General features: G+C 41.6%; 1 protein-coding gene across 1 annotated transcript in view; it reads right to left on the bottom strand.

The window, feature by feature from the left end:
* Window positions 1-3,061: 3,061 nt before the first annotated feature.
* The window catches only part of SLCO5A1 (solute carrier organic anion transporter family, member 5A1), a gene marked incomplete at its 5' end in the record, with an annotated part of 79,847 nt that continues 62,423 nt past the window's right edge, over window positions 3,062-20,485 (bottom strand). The window contains 4 exons of the mRNA XM_009886219.1: window positions 3,062-3,691; window positions 4,944-5,008; window positions 7,918-8,159; window positions 11,742-11,901. Of these exons, the coding sequence (XP_009884521.1) occupies window positions 3,246-3,691; window positions 4,944-5,008; window positions 7,918-8,159; window positions 11,742-11,901 (913 nt within the window). The remainder of the gene's footprint in view (window positions 3,692-4,943; window positions 5,009-7,917; window positions 8,160-11,741; window positions 11,902-20,485) is intronic.

Genomic DNA, 20,485 nt, shown 5'->3' with positions numbered 1-20,485 from the left:
ATTCCATATTTCAGTCAAAGTTGACAATGCTGGAACTGACTTCTTCAGGAAGGTAATGTGTTTCCCCTGCGTGTCTTTATTGGCTTAGACTGTTATAGCTTACTCACAATAAAGCCTCCTTCAGGAATCAATCAAAAACTGGCCAGGGTTTGGGTTTTCTTTCTTTCAGGAGATGCTGATTCAATTAAGTGATTTTGTAGAAATATATTCATATTGTCAAAATAATCTATAACAAAAAATACTAATGATTTTTTATGTTATGTTATGTTTTGCACATCATTTTGAAAGGAAAATTAAAAGGCTATTGAAAGCATGTAAACAAGGCCTTTTCAGTATTCCTGAAGTGAACATCCTTCCCTCCAGATTCCAGTTACTCAAACATTTCAAAAAATGAATGTTTTTACAAGTGTGTCAGGCTTTCCTAAAAAGCAGGTGGTCTCCATTCCAACAAGCTCTGAATTTTGGTGACATCAGCTCAGAAGCAGCAGCAGTTGCAGATGTGTCACTTCTACCACTCTCATTCTCTGCCATCAGTGTTAGCTCCTCACAATCCTACAAGCCTCATCTGCCCTTCCTTGTTATTCACGTGGAACAGAAGCGCGCACACGGCATGAAACAGAATAGATCAGGATAGATGATTCATTTCCAGCCTTTTACAATTCCCTAAATGCTCTGTTCCTGAGGTATTTGAAAGATTGTCGCTCTTCACCTCATCCCGTGCTGATTAAAATGGGCAAGTGACTAAAATAGATGGGTGACGGGCTGCAGTTACACTTTGTCCTACTACTTTGCCTCGGCTTTTGCCATGGCAGGAATTTCTTGGTGCAAGAAGCATTTGAGACTGGAGCAAAAGGAGACACTTTTACCATCTATTCTGATCTCCCATGGCCAAAAAAATATATACCAAATACCTTTGAGACTAAGAAATGTATTTCTACACTATGAGAAGTGTAGAAGCTAACATTTCATGTGGCACAAGAATGAGGATGTGTTGTGCCCAGTGGCTTGATCCCAAAAGCTATTAATATGTATAAAACAGCAGGACATGATTAAAACGATACACCTCTACCTTGTAGTTTGGAGTAGAAGCATCTGAGTTTGCTGCCACCGAGAGTGGAAATTGTTACAAGCCACAAAAATGGACTGAGACATTCTGAAATAAACAGCCACCATTTCAAGTAGGGGAACCAGCCTGGTGGGCAGCCCCAAATGCTGGTCAAGGAGAACCAGGAGATGAGAGAAGGCAGCTGGCAAAGGAGAAGGAGAGGGAAATCTACTCTTCCCAGGACAACTTTAACTGTCTTTACTGTCTTTAATGTCAAGAACGTGGTTCCATATGATATTTGATCATTAATAAATTAAATCATTGATAAATTTAAAATGAAACCAGGAATAACCCTGTTTCCAAATCTATAGGAGTTCTGCTCTCTTCTTTTTATTTTCACACGAGCCCCCCACATGGCAAAATCCAAACCTGCCTATCACCGAGCCCTCTTAAAAGAGTGCTTTTAATTTCCTAAACTTCTAAAACTTTCCCTGCAGGGCAAAAAACAACTTTGACTTCCTAGTGTCCACCCAAATTCATTCTCTGCCCTTTGAGACATCATTAGTACAACATAAGCATGGCACTACAAAGCCTCCAGAGTAAGAAATGAGACACCAAGTACGTTTGATTAGCAAGTCTCAGCATCTCCTGGGGAGAAAACACACTACAGTAATTTGGAATAAGCAAAGGCCACATCATGTCCCGTGGGTCCACGCTTGCAGACAATTGCTATTCTTAGCTCTTCCCCTGGAAGGGTAAAGGAGAGATGACCTGCACTTTGCCTTCACAGAAGCTTTCAATGAAGCTGAGAAAAGGAAAGGCGGCCACATGTGGGACAAAGCATGCAACTATGACCTCCAGACCTGTCCCACCGGTCTGCCCAGCACCGGGCAGCGGGAGAGGCAGAAGCGGGGAAGAAATGAGAGGGACCCAGGGTCTGAGCCAGCATCCCCTCTCCAGCTGTCCTTGGTGGCGTGGAGCACAGCACCCCGGTGGTGCCAGGAGCGGAGGGGAAAGCCTCCTCCCAGGCTCGGTGGCTGTACAGTGCTCGTACCAGGCAGGCTGCCTGCAGCCCACTCGAAGGGTCTCTCTGCCGACTCCTGCAGCAGGCGGCGAGTGGCGCCAGCCCGAGCTCCGCGCCATCGCTGGCTGCGAGGGGACCGCTGGGTCCCAGCTCAGACACGAAACGAGGCCATTAGCTCTCCCTCGAGATTTTTTTCACTGAAGCTGAACTAGACTGGCACATGTTTCTGAAGGGCAGCCAAGCTCTTCCTATTGAGCTATAATTGGTTATTTTTCTTCTTCAGGAAAAGTATGGATTTGGCGCTAGTAACAGCCACTCAAATAACATTACAGAAATATGCACATATCCGCTCTGGTATGCGTGTACGATTCCTACATCTTAGTGTTATTATAAATTAATACTGAAGTTTTCTACTCCAAGCATTAAACTTTCCTAGTCTGTGTACTTTGTGAAGAATGACTACATCCCATCAAATGAAAATTAATGCACATTTAGACAGGATAAAGATATTATGATTCAACATTTGCAAACAGTACCTGATGTATAACTTTTGTATGGCTTAACATGTTATTAACAGTACTTTAAACCTTATGTTCTTTTTTAATTTAATGTTTATGTCTGAAAATAGCCCCTTTCAAATTCAGTTGCAGTAATGTCTTTTAAAGCAAACTTCAAACTTAATTTGCTGCACATACAATTATCCAAATAAGTTGCATAGTTTAAACAAGTTCAGTTGTGCTTTGTAGCAGAACTCACAGTAATTACTCATCTCTTAAAAATATGATTTGCGGATATGAAGTTGACAATACATTTAAGCATTTTTGTGACGTCCAGACATCAACGATATGAGTTTTTGTCACTCTTCCACTGACTTCTGCTGTTCATAATACCTCATCCTTACATTGCTATTAGATCAGAGCATGGACATTTAATGGACACATCTGAAATAATTACAAACACAATTTTTAAAACTCCATTGTCGGGAGGGGAGAAATAAGAACTTGGGTTGGTTTGAGGTATCCAGCCCTCAGGAACAGACTATGGTTGTTTGCATTAAGCTTTGTTGGTTTTATCATGTGTTACATTTAGATTAAAAATAGAAGGCACAGGTGTTTTACAAGGCGCCATAATTAAGTCAACCAACAAAACTAAGCATTACATTACCAAGCCAGGGGTCTATATCTCAGCAGTAACTTCTTCCAACGCATTTTCATTTGAGGAATTTATTGCTTCTGAAAAAGGGCCGGGGTATGTCTGTGCTACGCAGTTCATTCCTTGTGCCATACTGATGTCTCCTCGGGAACTGAAGGTAGGGCAGGATCTAGTCCGTGCATAGTTTTGTTGGGGTCCAGCTTGGCCAACCATCTCACTCACAGTGTTCACCGGTGAAGCCCCCCATCTCCGTCTCTGCAGTTGCTCTTCTTTACACTTAATGGAATACCAGGCCAGGAAAATAAAAAAGAATCCCACAAACTTGAGAGCAGCTGCCAACCCGAAGTAGACAAAGCGAAAGGAGGTGACATCGTACTCCCAACAAGAGCCCTGTACGCCGCAATCCTGTTGCCAAAGCATGCACGTGGTGTCAATAACAGCCCCAAAATAAATTGGGGTGGGAATGTAAGCTGAAATAAAAATAGCAACAGAAATAATATGTGTTAGCATACAGTAGAAAACTTCTAAAGAAACTATATGCCTTAGCCAAACAGCGTAGGTCAAGAATTTTTGAGATTTCTACACCACTGTTCTCACATAAAATGTAAAACATGGAAGACTGGTCAGCCGATCTACCCACCAACACTACCTATCCCAAACAAGAAATGTACCACAAATGGGAAAGAATTCCAGCAAAGAAGACAATGCAGCGGCACCTTACAACAACAGGTACTGCTTCAATCTGCCGTCCCCAGACAGCTCTTCTTGAACTACATGTCCCCCACAGGAAAATCTGATGTTGCTCTCAGGAAATAAAATACAGGAGAGGAACAAAATACAACGCTATCTCTAGAGTGTTACTTGCTGGACATCCATTGCCCATGAGCTGGGAAAGGGTGGGGGTTGCTGCTTTAGATTAAGGAGAAAAAGACCCAAAGACCACAAAATGTTTCTCTTACTGAAGATGGATGGAAGCAGCGAGACCCCTAAAATTGTAAATTTTCCTTTGAATAGAACTTCCTCAGAAACAGACTTTGACTTCTACGGCTGCTAAAAATGCAGCCAGCCCATTGAATGCTCCTGATTCCTCCAGAGATACGACACCTTTAAGGCAAGTTAGAAACATCCTTCCTCAAAAAAAATCTTCCAGATGCAGCTGTACGGGCTTCTCCTCTTGTTCTCTCTTGCTTGCTCTAGTCACGTGTTTCATAGTAGCTGAACACCTGGGGCGTTCTTTACAGGCAGGCTTTTAGAAGTTCAAGAGCTTGAAAGAAACTACTTTGTGCCATAAAGACTTTTAACACGTACACTTTTGCCTTTGAAACATTTGAAATTAGATATTAAGTAAAATTGCTTCTTACATTAAAAATGAAAAAAAAAAAGCTATTGTTATCGCTGAAAGCAATAAAAATCTGTTTCTAAAAAGGAAAAAAAATCCTGATAAAACAATATTTAGTAACTATTATTTTTTTAAATAAAATTTGAAACTGTAAAAATATGTTTTTCTGGGACAAAAATGTTGTTCTAGAAAGTCAGTAATAAAAAAATAGAAAAATAAATACATTCTCAGCTACAATGTTTTCAGAAGCTATTAACTTTAGTTTCCTAATACAATTAATCAGGCAATTAATTGCAGATTTATGGAATTTTAGTATTTTTATGGTAGATTTAAGCTGAACATGGTGAGCCTTTATGGAAATGCTGAGTAACTGTAAGACTTACCAAGAGTTCGTAATAAAACAAACTGCATTCCTAGTGCAAAGGGCCGCTCCCCATCTTCCACAGACCTAGCAGGCAAAAAGAAAACTCCGCTGAAGAAACAGTCATAACAGATAATCAGTGTGTTATGTTCTGGCTCTACCTCCTGTTTTTTTTTCTGAGCTATATAGAATCTTTGTCTAAATTTCTTCCATTTAGCTTCTAATACTGTTAACTCCTACTGCTAGGAAAAAATATAGCCAACCCCTCCTGTCCCTGTTTAATCAAAATCTCGATCATGCCTTTTAAGCCTTCTTTACCTGTGTAAGGCCTGAAGAATTTGATCCAAGCCCATTAAGGAAATTTAGAGAATCCACCCAAAATGTTTATGGCTTCTTATGATAGTTTCCTATTATTTCACATCATAGCTTGCTTTTATTTAAGAAAATATCTTTTTCAGATAAATTACAATTTATGGAAAATTCAGTTGCTGAAAGGTGGACTCAGCTCCTGAATATAACAGATCTCTGCGTAGCATAGGCACTTTGGAGCTACTTTAGGAAAAACATCAGAAGAAACAATGAAACAGTCTCTTTAAACACTATTCCTTTTCAATACAAGTAATACAAGATTGCTTCCATTGGTTTCAAAGGAAAAATGTCGAGCTTTCAAGAGACTAAATGCAAAGTAATGATATTCCACAATGTAATTACAATTTTAGTAAACCACAATTTTTCTTCTGATTTAAAAAAATATTTTTAAAACTTAACCTAAATGTCTGAAATTAAGATAGGCAGCTTCTACTGACATTGAAATACAAGATAAAAACACAGAAAAAGACTGCAATCAAAGGGGTGCAGCTGTAAAATCAAGGTTTTGAAGTCAAGCACTCACTCAGAAATTGGGAAATCGGGGAACCAACTTGGGCCACAAATCTTGGACTGATGTGCTGAGTACAATACGTGGTTTGGGACAGCGGGTGTCACTGTTCATGCTTGTGGGTCATCCTGGGTTTTTACTGAACATACAAAATCCTGCTAGAGATGTCCCTTATGCACCTCAGTATTGTAAGTCTTACTGCAATATTAATGTTCATTGATTGTAGTTTACCTTTGCATAATTGCAGTATAATGACAATGGTTTTTTATTATTATTATTATTATTATTATTATTATTGTACAGTTGGAAAACCCGGAGACAGAAGGAATAAGGTCAGAAATCTCTGAATTATAATGGAGCTATGCACATCACAGTAGTTGAGCTAAAGCTGCAGGAGCAACTGGGAGTCTGATGTGCCCACTCCCAAGCGCTTGACTTCACAGTCCTAACAGTGATCCTTGCCCCCATTTTGTAGATTTTTTTGAACAGCAAACTGGAAGACAAATTCCACCACATGACACGGCACAGTCCTCCACGTGTCAGCAGCAGGCTCCTGCATAAACCTCAGCCACCTGAGCTGAGAGAATGACAGCAAGAGAGCGCTCGTCCTTGCTGGGGATGAGACACAGATGCCTGCCAGAGGGTTTCAGAGGTGTGCTCACGGCTGAGCCTAAGGAGAGCAAAGCCAAGTTGATCTGCCTCGTGTTTTTTAAGGCTCCGTGACCTATTACAAAGATTTGCCATGATTATTTTTACAGAGGGCTAATTGTGAGCAGCAGCAGAACGTCAGTAGTTTCACAGTATCAGAGTGAAGAGAGAAAGACAACATCACCGGGAGAAAATCCCGCTTGTTTGGCAGGACCTTTCTCACAGAAAGAAAAGCCCGAGACTGGTTTTAAAAAGCTCAACTTGGAGAGTGATTTTACACAAAACCACTTCAAGAGCTGTCTCTACGTTAGCAATTAATGAAGCTCAAGAGAAGCAGATTTATACAGCTAAACAGCTCGTGCTGAGGACCTGCTACCTACACCACACACGTTTCAGGTTTTGTAGGCATTTACTTCAGATCAGCTCTAACCTGGTCCCAGGGTCTGAATGCCCATTTGCATCTGGCTCATTTTAGGCTTGCTTCTAAAGAGAATCTCAAACACTGGAACAGGCTTCCTAGGGAGGTGGTCAATGCCTCAAGCCCATCAGTGTTTGAACAATGTCCTTAATAACAGGCTTTAATTTTTGGTCAGCCCATAAGTGGTCAGGCAGTTGAACTAGATGATCTTTTCAGGTCCTTTCCAACTGAACTATTCTAGTCTAGTCTAGTCTAGTCTAGTCTATTCCATTCCATTCCATTCCATTCCATTCCATTCCATTCCATTCCATTTTTTCTATCTTCCAGCTCATATCCGTCTGAAAGAAACTTACTTCTTGAACTCTGAGAGCTCTTGAGCTTCAGATTCCAAACTGAATCTACATCTTTAAACCTTTCGTTTTCCTACTGTTACCTATAGGTGTGCTTTGTAAATTCTAGTACATAATTATCTCATATTGCTTGAACTCTTCCTCCTCCTCTTTTAACAACAGCAACATATATTATACAAATAAAAACTTATATTAGCAGTAGATCATATTCTGTTTTTTCAGCCCACTTTGCCTTAAAAATCAGACTGAAGTTCCCTTACAGAAACTGTATTTTAAATGGACAAAGATGCTACAGGGAGTGATAATGTTTATCAGACCAGATGGCAGAGATGGGAAAAGCCAATCCAAAAACCTGAAGACTTTTTTCAAATGGACATATAAATGACATTTTTTCCCTACAAACACTAAGAAGGTTGAAAATTTCTTCTGCAGTAATGAGTTTCTTACATGATGTTTTTACTTGTTCTCTCTTTATAGCACCTGGAAATGGCTGGGCTCTTCATGTTTCCTAAAACAGATTATGTTGTTACATATTCTAAATGCAAGCAAGTTCCACCCTATCCATGTCAGCCCTATTCTATGAACTTTTTAAGGATACGTAAGCTTGAAGGAGTTTGGCAGTGTTGCCCCAGCCTCTTCTAACACAGGCACTGCTGATCGTGGGCACAGCAAAAATACTTAGAACATGTAACTGAGTTCTCACCTGAGTGTCACTATGATTGCTGACGGCTGGGCGCACGCTGTTATAAGGGTAACAATGAAGAGAAATATCAGGAATGGGATAAGCGTGTTGCAGGTTCGATCACACTTCCCAGAAACAGCATAGCCATTCTCATTCAGGTAGGTTTTGACAATCACCAGCCGGAGCTGACTGCGCTGGCCCACCGTCGGTGGAGTGATCACCTGGCGACTCTGGACACAGGCACATTCTGTGTAATTTCTTACCTGGGGAGAGTGAAAAAGAACATTTCCACGTGAAAAAAAAAAAAAAAAAAGTGAGAGAAAGACATTGTGCAGAGATGTGGTACAAAAGTCCCACAGTACTTCTCAATCTTTAGCATCGTTACCCCAAGTACAAGCAAGGTTACCACTCCAAGTATTTTTAAAGCTGGCCAGGACTTCCCGTGATGAGACTGCCTTTCCATTGCTTACAAATTCCGTGGTTTAGGCTGATTTTAGAAAAAAAATCTGGAATATTTTTGGAAAATTCTGCTGAAACAATTCGATCACTTCTGACAAGGAGGCTGGAGAAAAAGACTGTTTCTACTGTATTACAAAAACTGTGAGAAAACACTCTCTAAGCAGCACTGACAACACCATATTCTGGAATTTGGCCGGTTGTCAGTATCCATCTTCAGGAGCTGTCTTCTGCCATCTCAATGAAAGTCTCCCCAGATTTGACTAAAGAGCAACAAGCTGCACTTCACACTTGGAGCCTAGGACTTTCCAGTTGGACGTAGATGTGGATGAGATGCAGCAAACCAGAGAAGAGGGAGAAAGCAGAGACTTAAACAGTGACACTGAAGGACATGTGGGATTCCTGAATGGACAAAGAGGCTGAAATTAGCATGAACAGACTGAATAATGAAGTAGCATATCATAGGCAAAGGGACCGTGATTTCAGCAAGATGAGGCAGATCTAGATCAGAAATAGCCTCCCGTCACATTTATTGTTTTCAACTGCTCTAAAGGTGAAGGGGTGTGCAGCAGATCAGAATACTCCAGTGTTACAGGGGAAACAGGTCGGGGATCATGTGATGTTACAGGAAAGAGTTTTTGGGTTTGATGTTTGCATTCATAAAACCTAGGACCATACATGCACAGAAAATACATTACAAAACGGTCTTAAGGTTGCAAATTGAAGCACTTGGACATCAGGAAATACCCAAATTAGGGTGGTTTGTGAACTTTAATGTATATCTCTGTATGTGTTCATGTTATGACACTTTTATTTTTTTCATGGGATTTAGCTGAACATCTTAATAATGTATCAATTTATCCATTATTTTACCACCCGTTTTCAAAATGTGGCTCCAGGTATTTTTTTCCTCACACTAAACATATTCCACTACAAAGACAGAATGACTCATATTTCATATGGATTTTTCTATCACACTCACCATTATAGCTTAACACTTTCAAAAAGGAGTAATTTATCTTCAAAACAGCTATGAGGCACTGATGTTGTTATCTCTATTTTGTAGCTAAGAAACTGAAACAGATTAAAAGTTTCACAAATGTGGGTGACTAATTTGAGACAATCGGGAGCTTTTTTTCGCATTATATACAATTTAATATATTCTAAATGTAACTTTTTCATGCCTTCAGATTTAGGCACTCAGTGCTTCTATAAGTGCTTCTAGCACTTCTGGTCATTGCTTATGTCCATCATCCAGACTATAAAGAATACAAGATTAATGACCAACTGGGAGAAGATTTTTTTAAGTGACTTGCCCAACATTGCTTAGGAAGAAAGGCAATGACAGAATCCAGTTTCCCAAGGCAGTACTCTACTCTCTAACATCACATGAGTATCTGCTCTCTTCCTACAGTCCCTCACCTTAATCTCCTTATTGCTTCCAAATGCAAATGCCAAATTGGCATCCTAGAGAAAACAGTCCTCTTTGCTACACAATCTTGGTTCATCACCAGAGAAACCAAGTCTGTGTATTAAATGAGACAGACATGACACAACAGAAATGCTACAGTACAGGAATACATATATATAAACCAGGTATGAACTGTACACTGGCAACCTTTTCTCCTACTTCCATTTTTTAAATGGTTATTTTTGAAAATGCTCTATGTTATAAACTTAAATCTGAATGTTATAGGTTAGCAACATTTTGTGTTATACTGTGGGACAAGCTTGTATTTGTTGTTTTTAAAAGTCCACTACATAAAGCATTATTTAATGAAGAAATGCATTTTCCTACCAATGTCATCCCTGTTCTGTTCACCATTAGCTACTGAGTTAAAACTTCTGGCCATGAAGGATCTTCTTTTAAATCGTAAGAGGAGACAGTATGTTTCAAAATCTGCAGTGAAGAGCACATACTCGCAAAGTACCTCCCTACTAAATGAATTAACAATGCCACTTTGATATCAGGTGAAATGTAGCAAAGATAAAACCTATGTCTCAATGCAGAAAAGCACAAATAAGATTTATATAAACTATGAAAGTTAACCACAGGCTCACATCACAGGCTTTTCCAATTGGGCCAAAGCAATTTTCTATTAAAAAGCAGCAAGATACTCTAAAAATAATAAAAAAACCCAACTATAAAGGAAACTAATCTGTTCTCAGTGCCACCTATGTATGAACCTGCATTTTCAGACCATTACCCAGTCAGTCTGAGAAAGCACAGTGCTGGACCTAACATCCTCCTGCTTCACAGGCTGCCTTAGGGCTGCAAATGAGGAGACTGATCCGTTATAAATAAACCTTCTGGAAAGCACAATAAAGTCCTGAGAAAATCAGTATTTACATTGCTTCCTGTCTTTCTTAATTATCTTTTTTTAAAGGACAGTTCTGTAACAGAAGAATTTAAGAGTTCCCTTTTAGTACAAAATGAGCACGACCATCATGCTCTGTTGATATTTAGGTCAGATTCTACTTTTAAACTGTTTTCTAGTACACAGTCCTGCAAACCGCCAAATTTCCATGGTGTGATTTTACCAGCAGGATGCCCTTCCCCAGTCCAGCATAACTGGAAAAGTGGGCTATAACAGGCAATGTATTTCCAAGAAAGTCAGTGGATTATTAACATGCTTTAAGCTTCAGTTACTTAAGTTCAATGACAATCATTTCATTTAGCCTGGGAGACATTTAGAGAAAGGTTATGAGAGTGGCCAAACTATTTTACAAGAGCAGAATACACGGGCAGTCTTTACCTAGCCACACAAACAAAAGACCTCGCAATACAATGGTGCAGGTGCAACAGCTACTTATGCAAAATGACGAGACTGACACAAACATCAATGACTTTAAACAGGCCATAACTACATTTAAACAGGAGTTTAAAACACTTCCAACTACCTGAAGAGTTAAGTTCTTCCTTCCCTTCAGAGAGGGAGACAAAGAAAACCCCAAAACAATTCCGGAGTAACACTGATGTGCTTGCAGAAAGACAGGATGACATAGCCACCTATGTTAGCAGAAAGCTGCATGAGATGCCACCGACTCAAGGTCCCCTTTCCGAGCCCTGCCGGAACAGCAGACATGCAGGCCACTGCCATCGGGGACTTCAGTCTGTACTGGAACACCAGCCCTCCCCACCCCATGGCACTCTGCACTCACTCGTTTGGGGCATTCACTTGGTAAAAATTCATACGTAACTGATGGGAAGGGAGGTGGGACCACGCAATCACCAGCCTTTCAAAAGACTCATGCACAAGTTAGCTGCAGAGCAACTTCTCTGGAGCTTAGAGGGGGAATGCTTGCGCTAGAAACAGTAGTCGTCAATCTGCAACAGTCCTGAGGGCCTACTCACAGGTTGTATGTGGGTGGGTGGGTGAAACACTTACCCCTGTGCTATGGTTTCCACCATTGATGCAGCCAGCTAGGCAAGGATTAAAATACGTTATTCCATCTGATCCACAGACAGGTTCGTACTCATGAATCTTACATCCACAGTTAACATTACAGCTCCCAGTCAGATTCCTGTGGGCCATGGCAAGAGTGGGACTGAAGAAAGGAAAAAGAACATGCTAGTAGAGCAAGCACAGATATCCTGCTGTTCAGAGGGTGAAAACATCCTACTCATTAACTCTGCAACTAGTAGTTGACTATCAGAGAAAGACTGCATTGATTCCATGTTATGTACATGGTTTAAACAACACAGAACACCATCCCTGCCATCAATGAAAAACACAATACAAAAATAATTCCAAAGTTTAAAACTAGTATCTTATTTGCCCAGATAATAGTTGTATTTTTCCTTTAAGAGTTTACATATTACTATTTCATATGTCTATCCTAAGCTGCAGCAATTTGTTGATTAGTAGTGAAGATGAGGTGTAAGCATTATGTGAACTATTAGGTATCTCTTCCCACACACCAACAACTGTTCAGAAAACTTAATGTTTGCATTATTTATATGTATATGTGAAATCTAACGGAATGTCTCTAGATCTGGATGAGTGCTGTGCTTTTACTAAATGTCTGTAAAAGAACCGCTACTCTGCTTCCCTGGACCATTCCCCCAAATCCTGCCAAAGCCCAGCTTTCTAGGTCCTCCCCAGAAGTGTTTGGCGGTATGCTCAGAAGGAACTAAAGGAAATTTCAAAGCTGAAGGACATGCACACACCAAAAAGCAGGTTCTTCACTCTCTGTCGCTGCTGCTCCAAACAGGTGGTTGAACAGATCTCAACTGCTAGAGCAGGGAACAGCATCAGCTCCTCACTGGCAAGCACCATGCCAGCCTGTGCATGTCCTCACCATGGCATGAATGTGCAAAGGGACCCCAACCAAAACAGCAGCTCATGGCACTCATCTGAGCTTAGTTGCTCATGTAACAAGGCCCAAATGAAGCACAGCACTGAGACAGCTACAGGTTTCTCCTGATGCACCCTCTCCTCCAGCTAAGACCTCTGCATGGCATGTCTGGGCTCTGCCTGGAGAGAGCAGGTCATTCAGAAGCAGTTTTGGACTCCCCAGATGGCACTGCCCTGGGTGCTGGGGCTCCCAAAGCAAGACAAACTCCTAAGAACTGATACCTGATATCCTGAGCTGCCAAGGGGTAACCAGTGCGAACCACTGAGTGCCACTGTGCAACTTGTGTCTGGAATCGAGAATTTATAAACATATAATCCCACTGTGGCTCTACTTTACTGTATCAGCTGTACCATCGCAGCTCAGTGGTGTCCCTGCCATCCCTGCCCATGGCAGGGGGTTGGAACTAGATGATCTTTAAAGTCCCATCCAACCTAAACCATTCTATGATTCTATCCAGAAGTGACAAAGGCCCTAGTAATAGCAGAGTCCCTATCTGTAAGATGACATCAGAAGATGACGGGGGAAACAGGTCCCACCGATCAGATGGTGCTTTTTGCTACCAGTAGAAAGAAATCAACTCAGGTTACAACTGACAGCCAGCTGTCAGCATCACAGGTTTTGACTCAGCTTGACTAAATCACAGAGTCACCAAATTAACCAGCTATTGCCTTATCTACCATATGACTTCAGCCCTGCCCAGAACAACTCTCGGGTCACTGAAAATGCCCAGCTTTGGGCACAAACCCTGGAGGAGACACCCAGCTACTTGCTGCGTTGAAGAAAAGCCCAAGGTGACACTGGACTTTTAACATTCCTGGGTAGCGTAAGGGCTTGGATTACAAAGCAAAGGAGGAAAAGTGTTAGCAGCCACAAAGGCAACCTCACTGAAAGAAAAGAATAGTAGAAGTCCCTACATAACTGTATATGCAAATTCTGATTATAGAGAAACAGAAGAAAGGGAAAATGGATACCAGTTTGTTTGTTACCAAATTAGAAACAGACTGGCATAACTGGACTCAGTGTATATAGAGCTAATATCAGAGGACGTAAGGTGTCAATCTATTACCTAGAAGCTCCTCATTAATCAGGAAGTAGTTGATGATCATATCATATTTTTCTAACAAATAACTGGTCTGAAAAGCCATTTGCTTTTAATGAGCTTATCTTCATGAAAACCTCAGACTAGTTTATAAAGAGCTACTATACTGCTTTTGGCCCTTTCAGTTACTGGTATTGCTCAGATGAGCTTTGTAGCATTGCTTTTTTTCCTTGGCTGGTTAAAGACTAATTGTAACTTATTTTTGCATGTGTACATTTTCTGTGAAAACCTTTAGAAACACATGAAAATGGCTTTTTAGACTATGGTTGTCTCTTCAGCAGTAGTCTATCTAACAGTAGCTGTAAGAAGATGACTAGGGAAGAGTAAGAACAGGGCAAGTACCTTCCCCCAGAAAAGTATTCTCTCAGCCTCTATTGAGACTCAGCCCAAAATATTTTCTAAGTAAGTCTGATGTGGGGTTTTTTTAGTTAATAAATCCCATTTTTTTTCCATATAATCCTCCCACTGAGATCACGTTTTTTGCATCTACAATATCCAACAGCAAGGATTTTTCAACAGTCCACAGCCTGTTACATGAGCTGTTGTTTGTTTTGAATCTGGCTCTTACCAGCTTTATCTGACAGCCCCCACTTCTACTACTTTGCCTGTAAATTCTGAACACATGAAGACTCACGAAAAAATAAACTTAAGGGGTTCCTATGGCCAACATGAAAATATTTGCAAGCTTTAGTGAAATCTTGCGGTTGCAATTAAATAAACCACATCTAATATTAACTAATCTAATATAATTACATCTAGTATTACCTGAAGGCATTATGCCAGAAGGTACCTGAAGGTATAGGCATAAAGTATATCCATGCTATTACTGAACATGCTAGCTCAGGTACCAAAAAGAAAACACACCTTGAAATGTAAATTATTTTCTGCTGTCATTAAGCAGCCAAATTTTAACAAGCATGAACTTTTAAATGGGCCATATTACGTTTATACCTTTTATTACTACACTTGCCACGCTCTCTGTCTTGTTTCAGGTTGCTAAATTAATTTAGTAAGTGGAAAAGCAAGAGTCCACAGTGTGGCTTATTGCTGGTTCAATGTTCTGCATCTCGTTTGGAATTTCATCTCCCAGCAACATCAATGCATTAAGCCAATGGAAAAATTACCTGAATGACCTTATTCATACCAATCTGTTTCTAAGAGCTAGGGACCTTAGCTCTTATTTCCTAAATACCTTTCTGTCTACGGAAATCACAGTTCCCGAATTCTGCACCCATGCTCCCTCTTCACTGCATAAGGTGATATCAAGCCACTGAAAACTGAAAAGCAGCCGATATCAACATTTTCACCAGAAGCTTTTCCTGTTACTTAGGAAAACACCCATTTTATTATGTTTTCAGGAATTGCAATCCATAGTTTCCTGTGATGCCTAAATAGTTTTCTTTTTCTGGGGTTTACTCTTAAATGTAACTCTTACATTCTGTCATAGCTGCACTCTAGGTTTGTAAATGCCATTTTGTGTGTCAAAGTACCCAAATGCTAGGCACTGTGAACACTATTCAGTATTGCGATACACAAGTTTTTCTGAAGACAGATGACCAGTTTCAAACCACATATTTTATGGGTTGCAATTTGCAATACATAAACCCCAAAGTTTTCAGTCCTTCCAGGTGCCAAAGTCAGAAAGGCAAGTTCTGTAAGGAATCAAGACAGCTGCCACTTCTAAGACCTCAAAAAATTTATAACATGGAAGTGAGGGCCTGACCTCCCTCTTATGACATTTTGGCTGGCACCCTGGCCTGGGAAGGTGACATAGAAGCCAAGAGTGATGGCAAGACCAGATCACAGAATCACAGAATCTCCTAGATTGGAAAAGATCTATAAGTTCATCTAGTCCAACCATTAACCTAACACTGACAAGCCCACCACTAAACCATGTCCCTAAACACTATACCTATATGACCCTTAAATATCGACAGGGAGAGGGACTCCACCACTGCCCTGGGTAATGCGTTCCAATGCCTGATGACCCTTTCAGTGAAGAAATTCTTCCTAATATTCAATCTAAACTTCCCTTGGTGCAACTTGAAGCCATCTCCTCTTGTTCTATCACCTGTTACTTGACAGAACAGGTCGACTCCCACCTCTCTGCAACCTCCTTTCAGATAGTTGTAGAGAGCTATAAGGTGTCCCCTGAGCCTCCTTTTCTCCAGGTTAAACAACCCCATTTCCCTGAGCCGCTCCTCACAAGACTTGTGCTCCAGACCCCTCACTGGTTTCATTGCCCTTCTATGGACATGCTCCAGCACCTCAATGTCCTTCTTGTGGTGAGGGCCCCAAAACCAAACACAGTACTCAAGATCCAGATACAATGATCACAATGATGCATCCAGGAATCACACAGCAAGTCCCAGAGAATGGAGAGGCAGGCCCTCACCCCCAACTTTGTTGACAGCAGCTCTTATTAGTGACAGAGCTGGCCCTGGACTCAGCCAGCTGAACTACTTAACTCAGGTGACCAAGCTCCTAGAAGTGGGGAGGACCCACTCTGCACCCTGACGCTGTATAGGAATATTGGTCCCCACTGCAGACAGCTCCGTGAGTTCCTACACATGGAGCAAAAAGCTGCCCCTTTGTGCTGATAGCCTTCTCCAGAAACACTCTACTTCATGCATTTATAACAGATCTCTTCGGAAGTGGAGGAGGAAGCTTCCTCTTCTTCATCAGCTCTACAGTTGCCTGAGGTGGGAACACTGAGGTTCCAGGTCCTCCTCAACCTGAAGGGGTTCAAACTTACATCTCCTTGATGATGTTCTTATCAGCAAGCTCAAGAACAGCATCCTTCCTGCTGACGTGATCCCAATCCTACCCATGTGTCCTCATCAATAACTCCTTACTGCCGTATCTACAAGCAAAATCTGGAGCAGGGACCAGGACTGAAGTAATTTCTTCCAAGGGAAATCTCCTTTCATAAGGTTTTAAAGTTAGGTTCCTCTCTTGCAGACTCATTTTTTCTTCTGCATCTCTACACATTCCTAATTTTTTCTGCTTTCTCTTCCCTTATATCCACCATCCATTTGTGTAGTGTTTATGGTGCTCTTACGGAGATCAGGAGTTCTGAGTCAAGATTTTCTCTGACTAAATAGCTGGGTAGAGACTATCATGCATAAAATGAACAACTTTTGTAGCAACCAATTTCCTGACTTCCCAGCAAAAATACACTATCAGGCAGTTCTTATCATCGCCACAATAACTGTTAAACATAGTGGCCAATGCTAACAAAGCGCATATCAGCGGGAAACACATATCTATCCCTTGTGGATTTGTTCATATTTCAAATGCTTCCTTCCCATCTTTGAGTCACAGCAGCTTAAACACCTGCACCTACCTGGCTCCCTAGCACAGGATCTTCTAAAACCACACATGATTCTATGCTTGGTCACTTGGAGAACTCTGTCCAAAATACAAACACTATCTTATTTCAATTCAGGAGTCCTTGAGAATAGGTAACTATACTGATCTCTGTGATTGAAGGGTCCAAAATAAGCTTAATCTGGGTTTTGGAAAGAATTCACTTATTTCAAACATGTCCCTAAGTCCTTCTTCAGTCAATGCACTCCTCTACTTTCTCCACAGTGGTCACAATGGCAGAGATCTAGTTTAGCTCAAAAGACAGAGAAGACAGGGCCAGGCCTGTCACCTGCATGGTTTTGGGACTCTTTATAGCTAGAGAGCATGGTAGCTGAACACCGAAGAAAGGTGGTGCTTTGAGAACGCTGCTTTGGATATTATTTTTTTTTCTTGTGGGTTTTATTACAGTGGTACCAGAACCCTTTGGTGTGTCATTAGCTTATTTTGAAAGGTTACTTTGAACACTCCATATGCAACCTTTCGCCAGTGTTCTACAGCTTGCAAGATGCTGTGGCTCATGGCTACAGTCACTCTGACCCACGGAGGGACACAGCTTCTGAATCTTCTCCCAAGAGGAGGGATCTGCCTAGCTCCGTGAAACAAGGCAGTCCCTCCTTCCTCTTACTGCCTGTACTTTTAAACTAGCTGGCTTTTTTTTTTTCACAAATGGAAGCAAAAAGTGTCCTCCATTGCATCGTTATCCAGTAGCCCACTGATTACATATGAAAACTCAGCTTCCAAAGAATACTAAAGTAATCCATGAACGGATGAATGCGATAGAGAGTGGAGGTTGCAGGAGTAAAATTTAAAGGCCTTTTCCAGAGGCTAGAATATATGTATGAAAATCCCCAACTCCAGGAGAAGACTGCGCCCTTTGCCTTCTCACACCTGAGTGATAAGTGGAGCTGCAGGCACCATCCTATCTCTGCCTGTGGTCCACTGTGCAGTCCAGTCCAGAAGACCAGAAATTCTGAGAACAAATGCCAGTTTGACCCTGCAGAATCTGCAAAACCAGGCAGAGCTAAGTACTGAGCTCTGTTGGAGCACGAGTATATGAACATGCACCATAAGCAAAAACCTTGCCTTGGGAATTAGGTTGGTATGCACAACCTCTCCACATCGGGCACTGCAGCATAATACTGAATTAACTGTGCTGCCTTGTTTGCCCTGCTCTCAGTATTGCTCAACGGTGCCACAGAGAGGCCACTGCTGTTTAAAACTAGCTCACGTATCTCTGCTCTAAGCAGATCAGTAGATATCCAGGGAATTTTAGCACCTCCTCAGCCAGGCAGGAGCTGAACAGGAACCTGATTGGGTTTGTGGCTGAACCCCTGAGATCCTGTACACACGCTCACAGACTGCCAGGGCTGCAGAGCTTCACGAGGGCTGCTGTCTCACAGAATCACAGAATCACAGAATGGTCAGGGTTGGAAGGGACCTCTGGAGATCATCTAGTGTCCCCCTTCTCCTTCCTTTCACATCTGTAATGGGTGGGCAGGACCGCTGTAAAGGTAAATAGCTAGGATCAGACTTACTGCATCCCAGCTGCCCCACAGACCACAAGGGACGTTCTTCTGCTCCCACCTTCTACACCCAAATAGATCAGAGACTCAGCTCAGGAGCCACTCTACACACAACGACTGTCACCCGTGTCATCTGTCACCTCACCTCCTGTCATTAGTGACACTAAGCAGTATGACTGCTGCTTAGTGGCTTCCACTTGACTCATTTTTAATGTATTTATACACCACTATTTGCTTTTGCTGGATATGCTTGTCTTTCCAGCTGGGCACTTTTGTAGCCGATCAAGTGTTACTAACTCCCTCTTAAATATTTATTGACTGTCTACTGATCACACAAATCAGGTTCACAAATTTAGCTCTTGGAGCTACTTTACACTTTATGGGCTATTTGGATGCTAACCAAAGCCTTTCTGAGTGTTTTCTTTCTTGCGCCATAAACAAACAAGGCACAGTTTTAGAAACAAGTTGGAGCTTGAGCAGGAAATTAAATATCCAGGACTGATATTGGTTCTGTCGCCTTCTCAGCTATCAGCTGAAACTTGTCTTATTATACCACACTGGATTCCAGAAGCCAATATGCAGCAACAAGTCATATAGCAACAGGCAGACTTTTCCAGTAATCTCTCAACAGAACCTTTTCTCTGACGGAAAACACCAAATCATCAAAACATTCCTCAGCAACATACTGATTTCAGCAGCACAGTGACAGAAGTTTTTTCACACCAACAAGAGAGGCAGCGTTTTTGGAGTTTCGCAAGCTCCTTGGCAGCCTGCTGAGCTGGATGTTCCAGATGCCTGAATATTTGGGGTAAGCAGTGGCTCCTCAGCCTGCCTGGGAGACCTTTGTGCCCATGTCCCGGCTGCCAGCAGGGCTCTGCCACCCTGCACATGGACAGGTCCCCGGACAACCCAGGCTGCCGGGAAAGGCACAGCTCGGGTTCCCCTCTCCAACCTCTCCCACCCTGTTAGATGCATTCTTCTGCCCTCTTATCCCACCATCATGTAAAACCTTTCTCAGCAGCAGATGGGTCATGTTGTCCCGCAGGCAGGACAGCCCGCTTCCAGGCTCGCTCCGCTTATGTAGCTAACTCGCTTCAGCTGCATTGCTGAACATTACCATGACACGGAGGTTAGGAAATCAGCTTAAAAATAAAGGTGAATGAAATCAGACATGCAAGAAATGAGAAGCATGAAACTGGAAACCGAACTGAGACCACTATGACAATTTAATCTCAGGGGCATTTTTTTGTTTGCCCCGGAAGAATCCTTAAGTTTATGGATACGCAAAGCAAATATGCTCAAACTAATAACAAGCTACTGCGAGCTATGTCTCTCCAGCTTTCATCACCTTTTGTACCTCAGCAAATCACTGTAAGGTTTATTTGGGGGACTTTTTTTGTTGCTTACAGTAAATGCCTTGCACGCAAAGAGATATTTTTTCATCCTTTCAAGAATATGTGAGACACAAAATCATCTATTAACTTTGTTTCCACAAGTTCATTATCTGACAGTTATAAGAAGTTCATGCTTTCATCTTTATTACCTTCACTGTTCACTCATTGTTCACCCCTCTTTCAGTGAGGGGAAACTAATGAAGGATGAACGAATTCAGATGCTGGGGACATGAAATCTCTACTGACACATACCTATGTAACCCCATTTTGATCGCATGACATCTACCATATAGCACATATTATGAGAGATTTTTATGAACGCTTCTCCCAGGAAGGGATAATTTTTTCTTGGAAATACGTATTTTTCCAGCAATAAGCTGACACGAAGT

Source organism: Charadrius vociferus, unplaced genomic scaffold (assembly GCF_000708025.1).
Source record: "Charadrius vociferus isolate BGI_N301 unplaced genomic scaffold, ASM70802v2 scaffold885, whole genome shotgun sequence".
Lineage (NCBI taxonomy): Eukaryota > Metazoa > Chordata > Aves > Charadriiformes > Charadriidae > Charadrius > Charadrius vociferus.
Note: the sequence above shows the minus strand (reverse complement) of the source record. Positions and strands in the feature narration are given on the sequence as shown.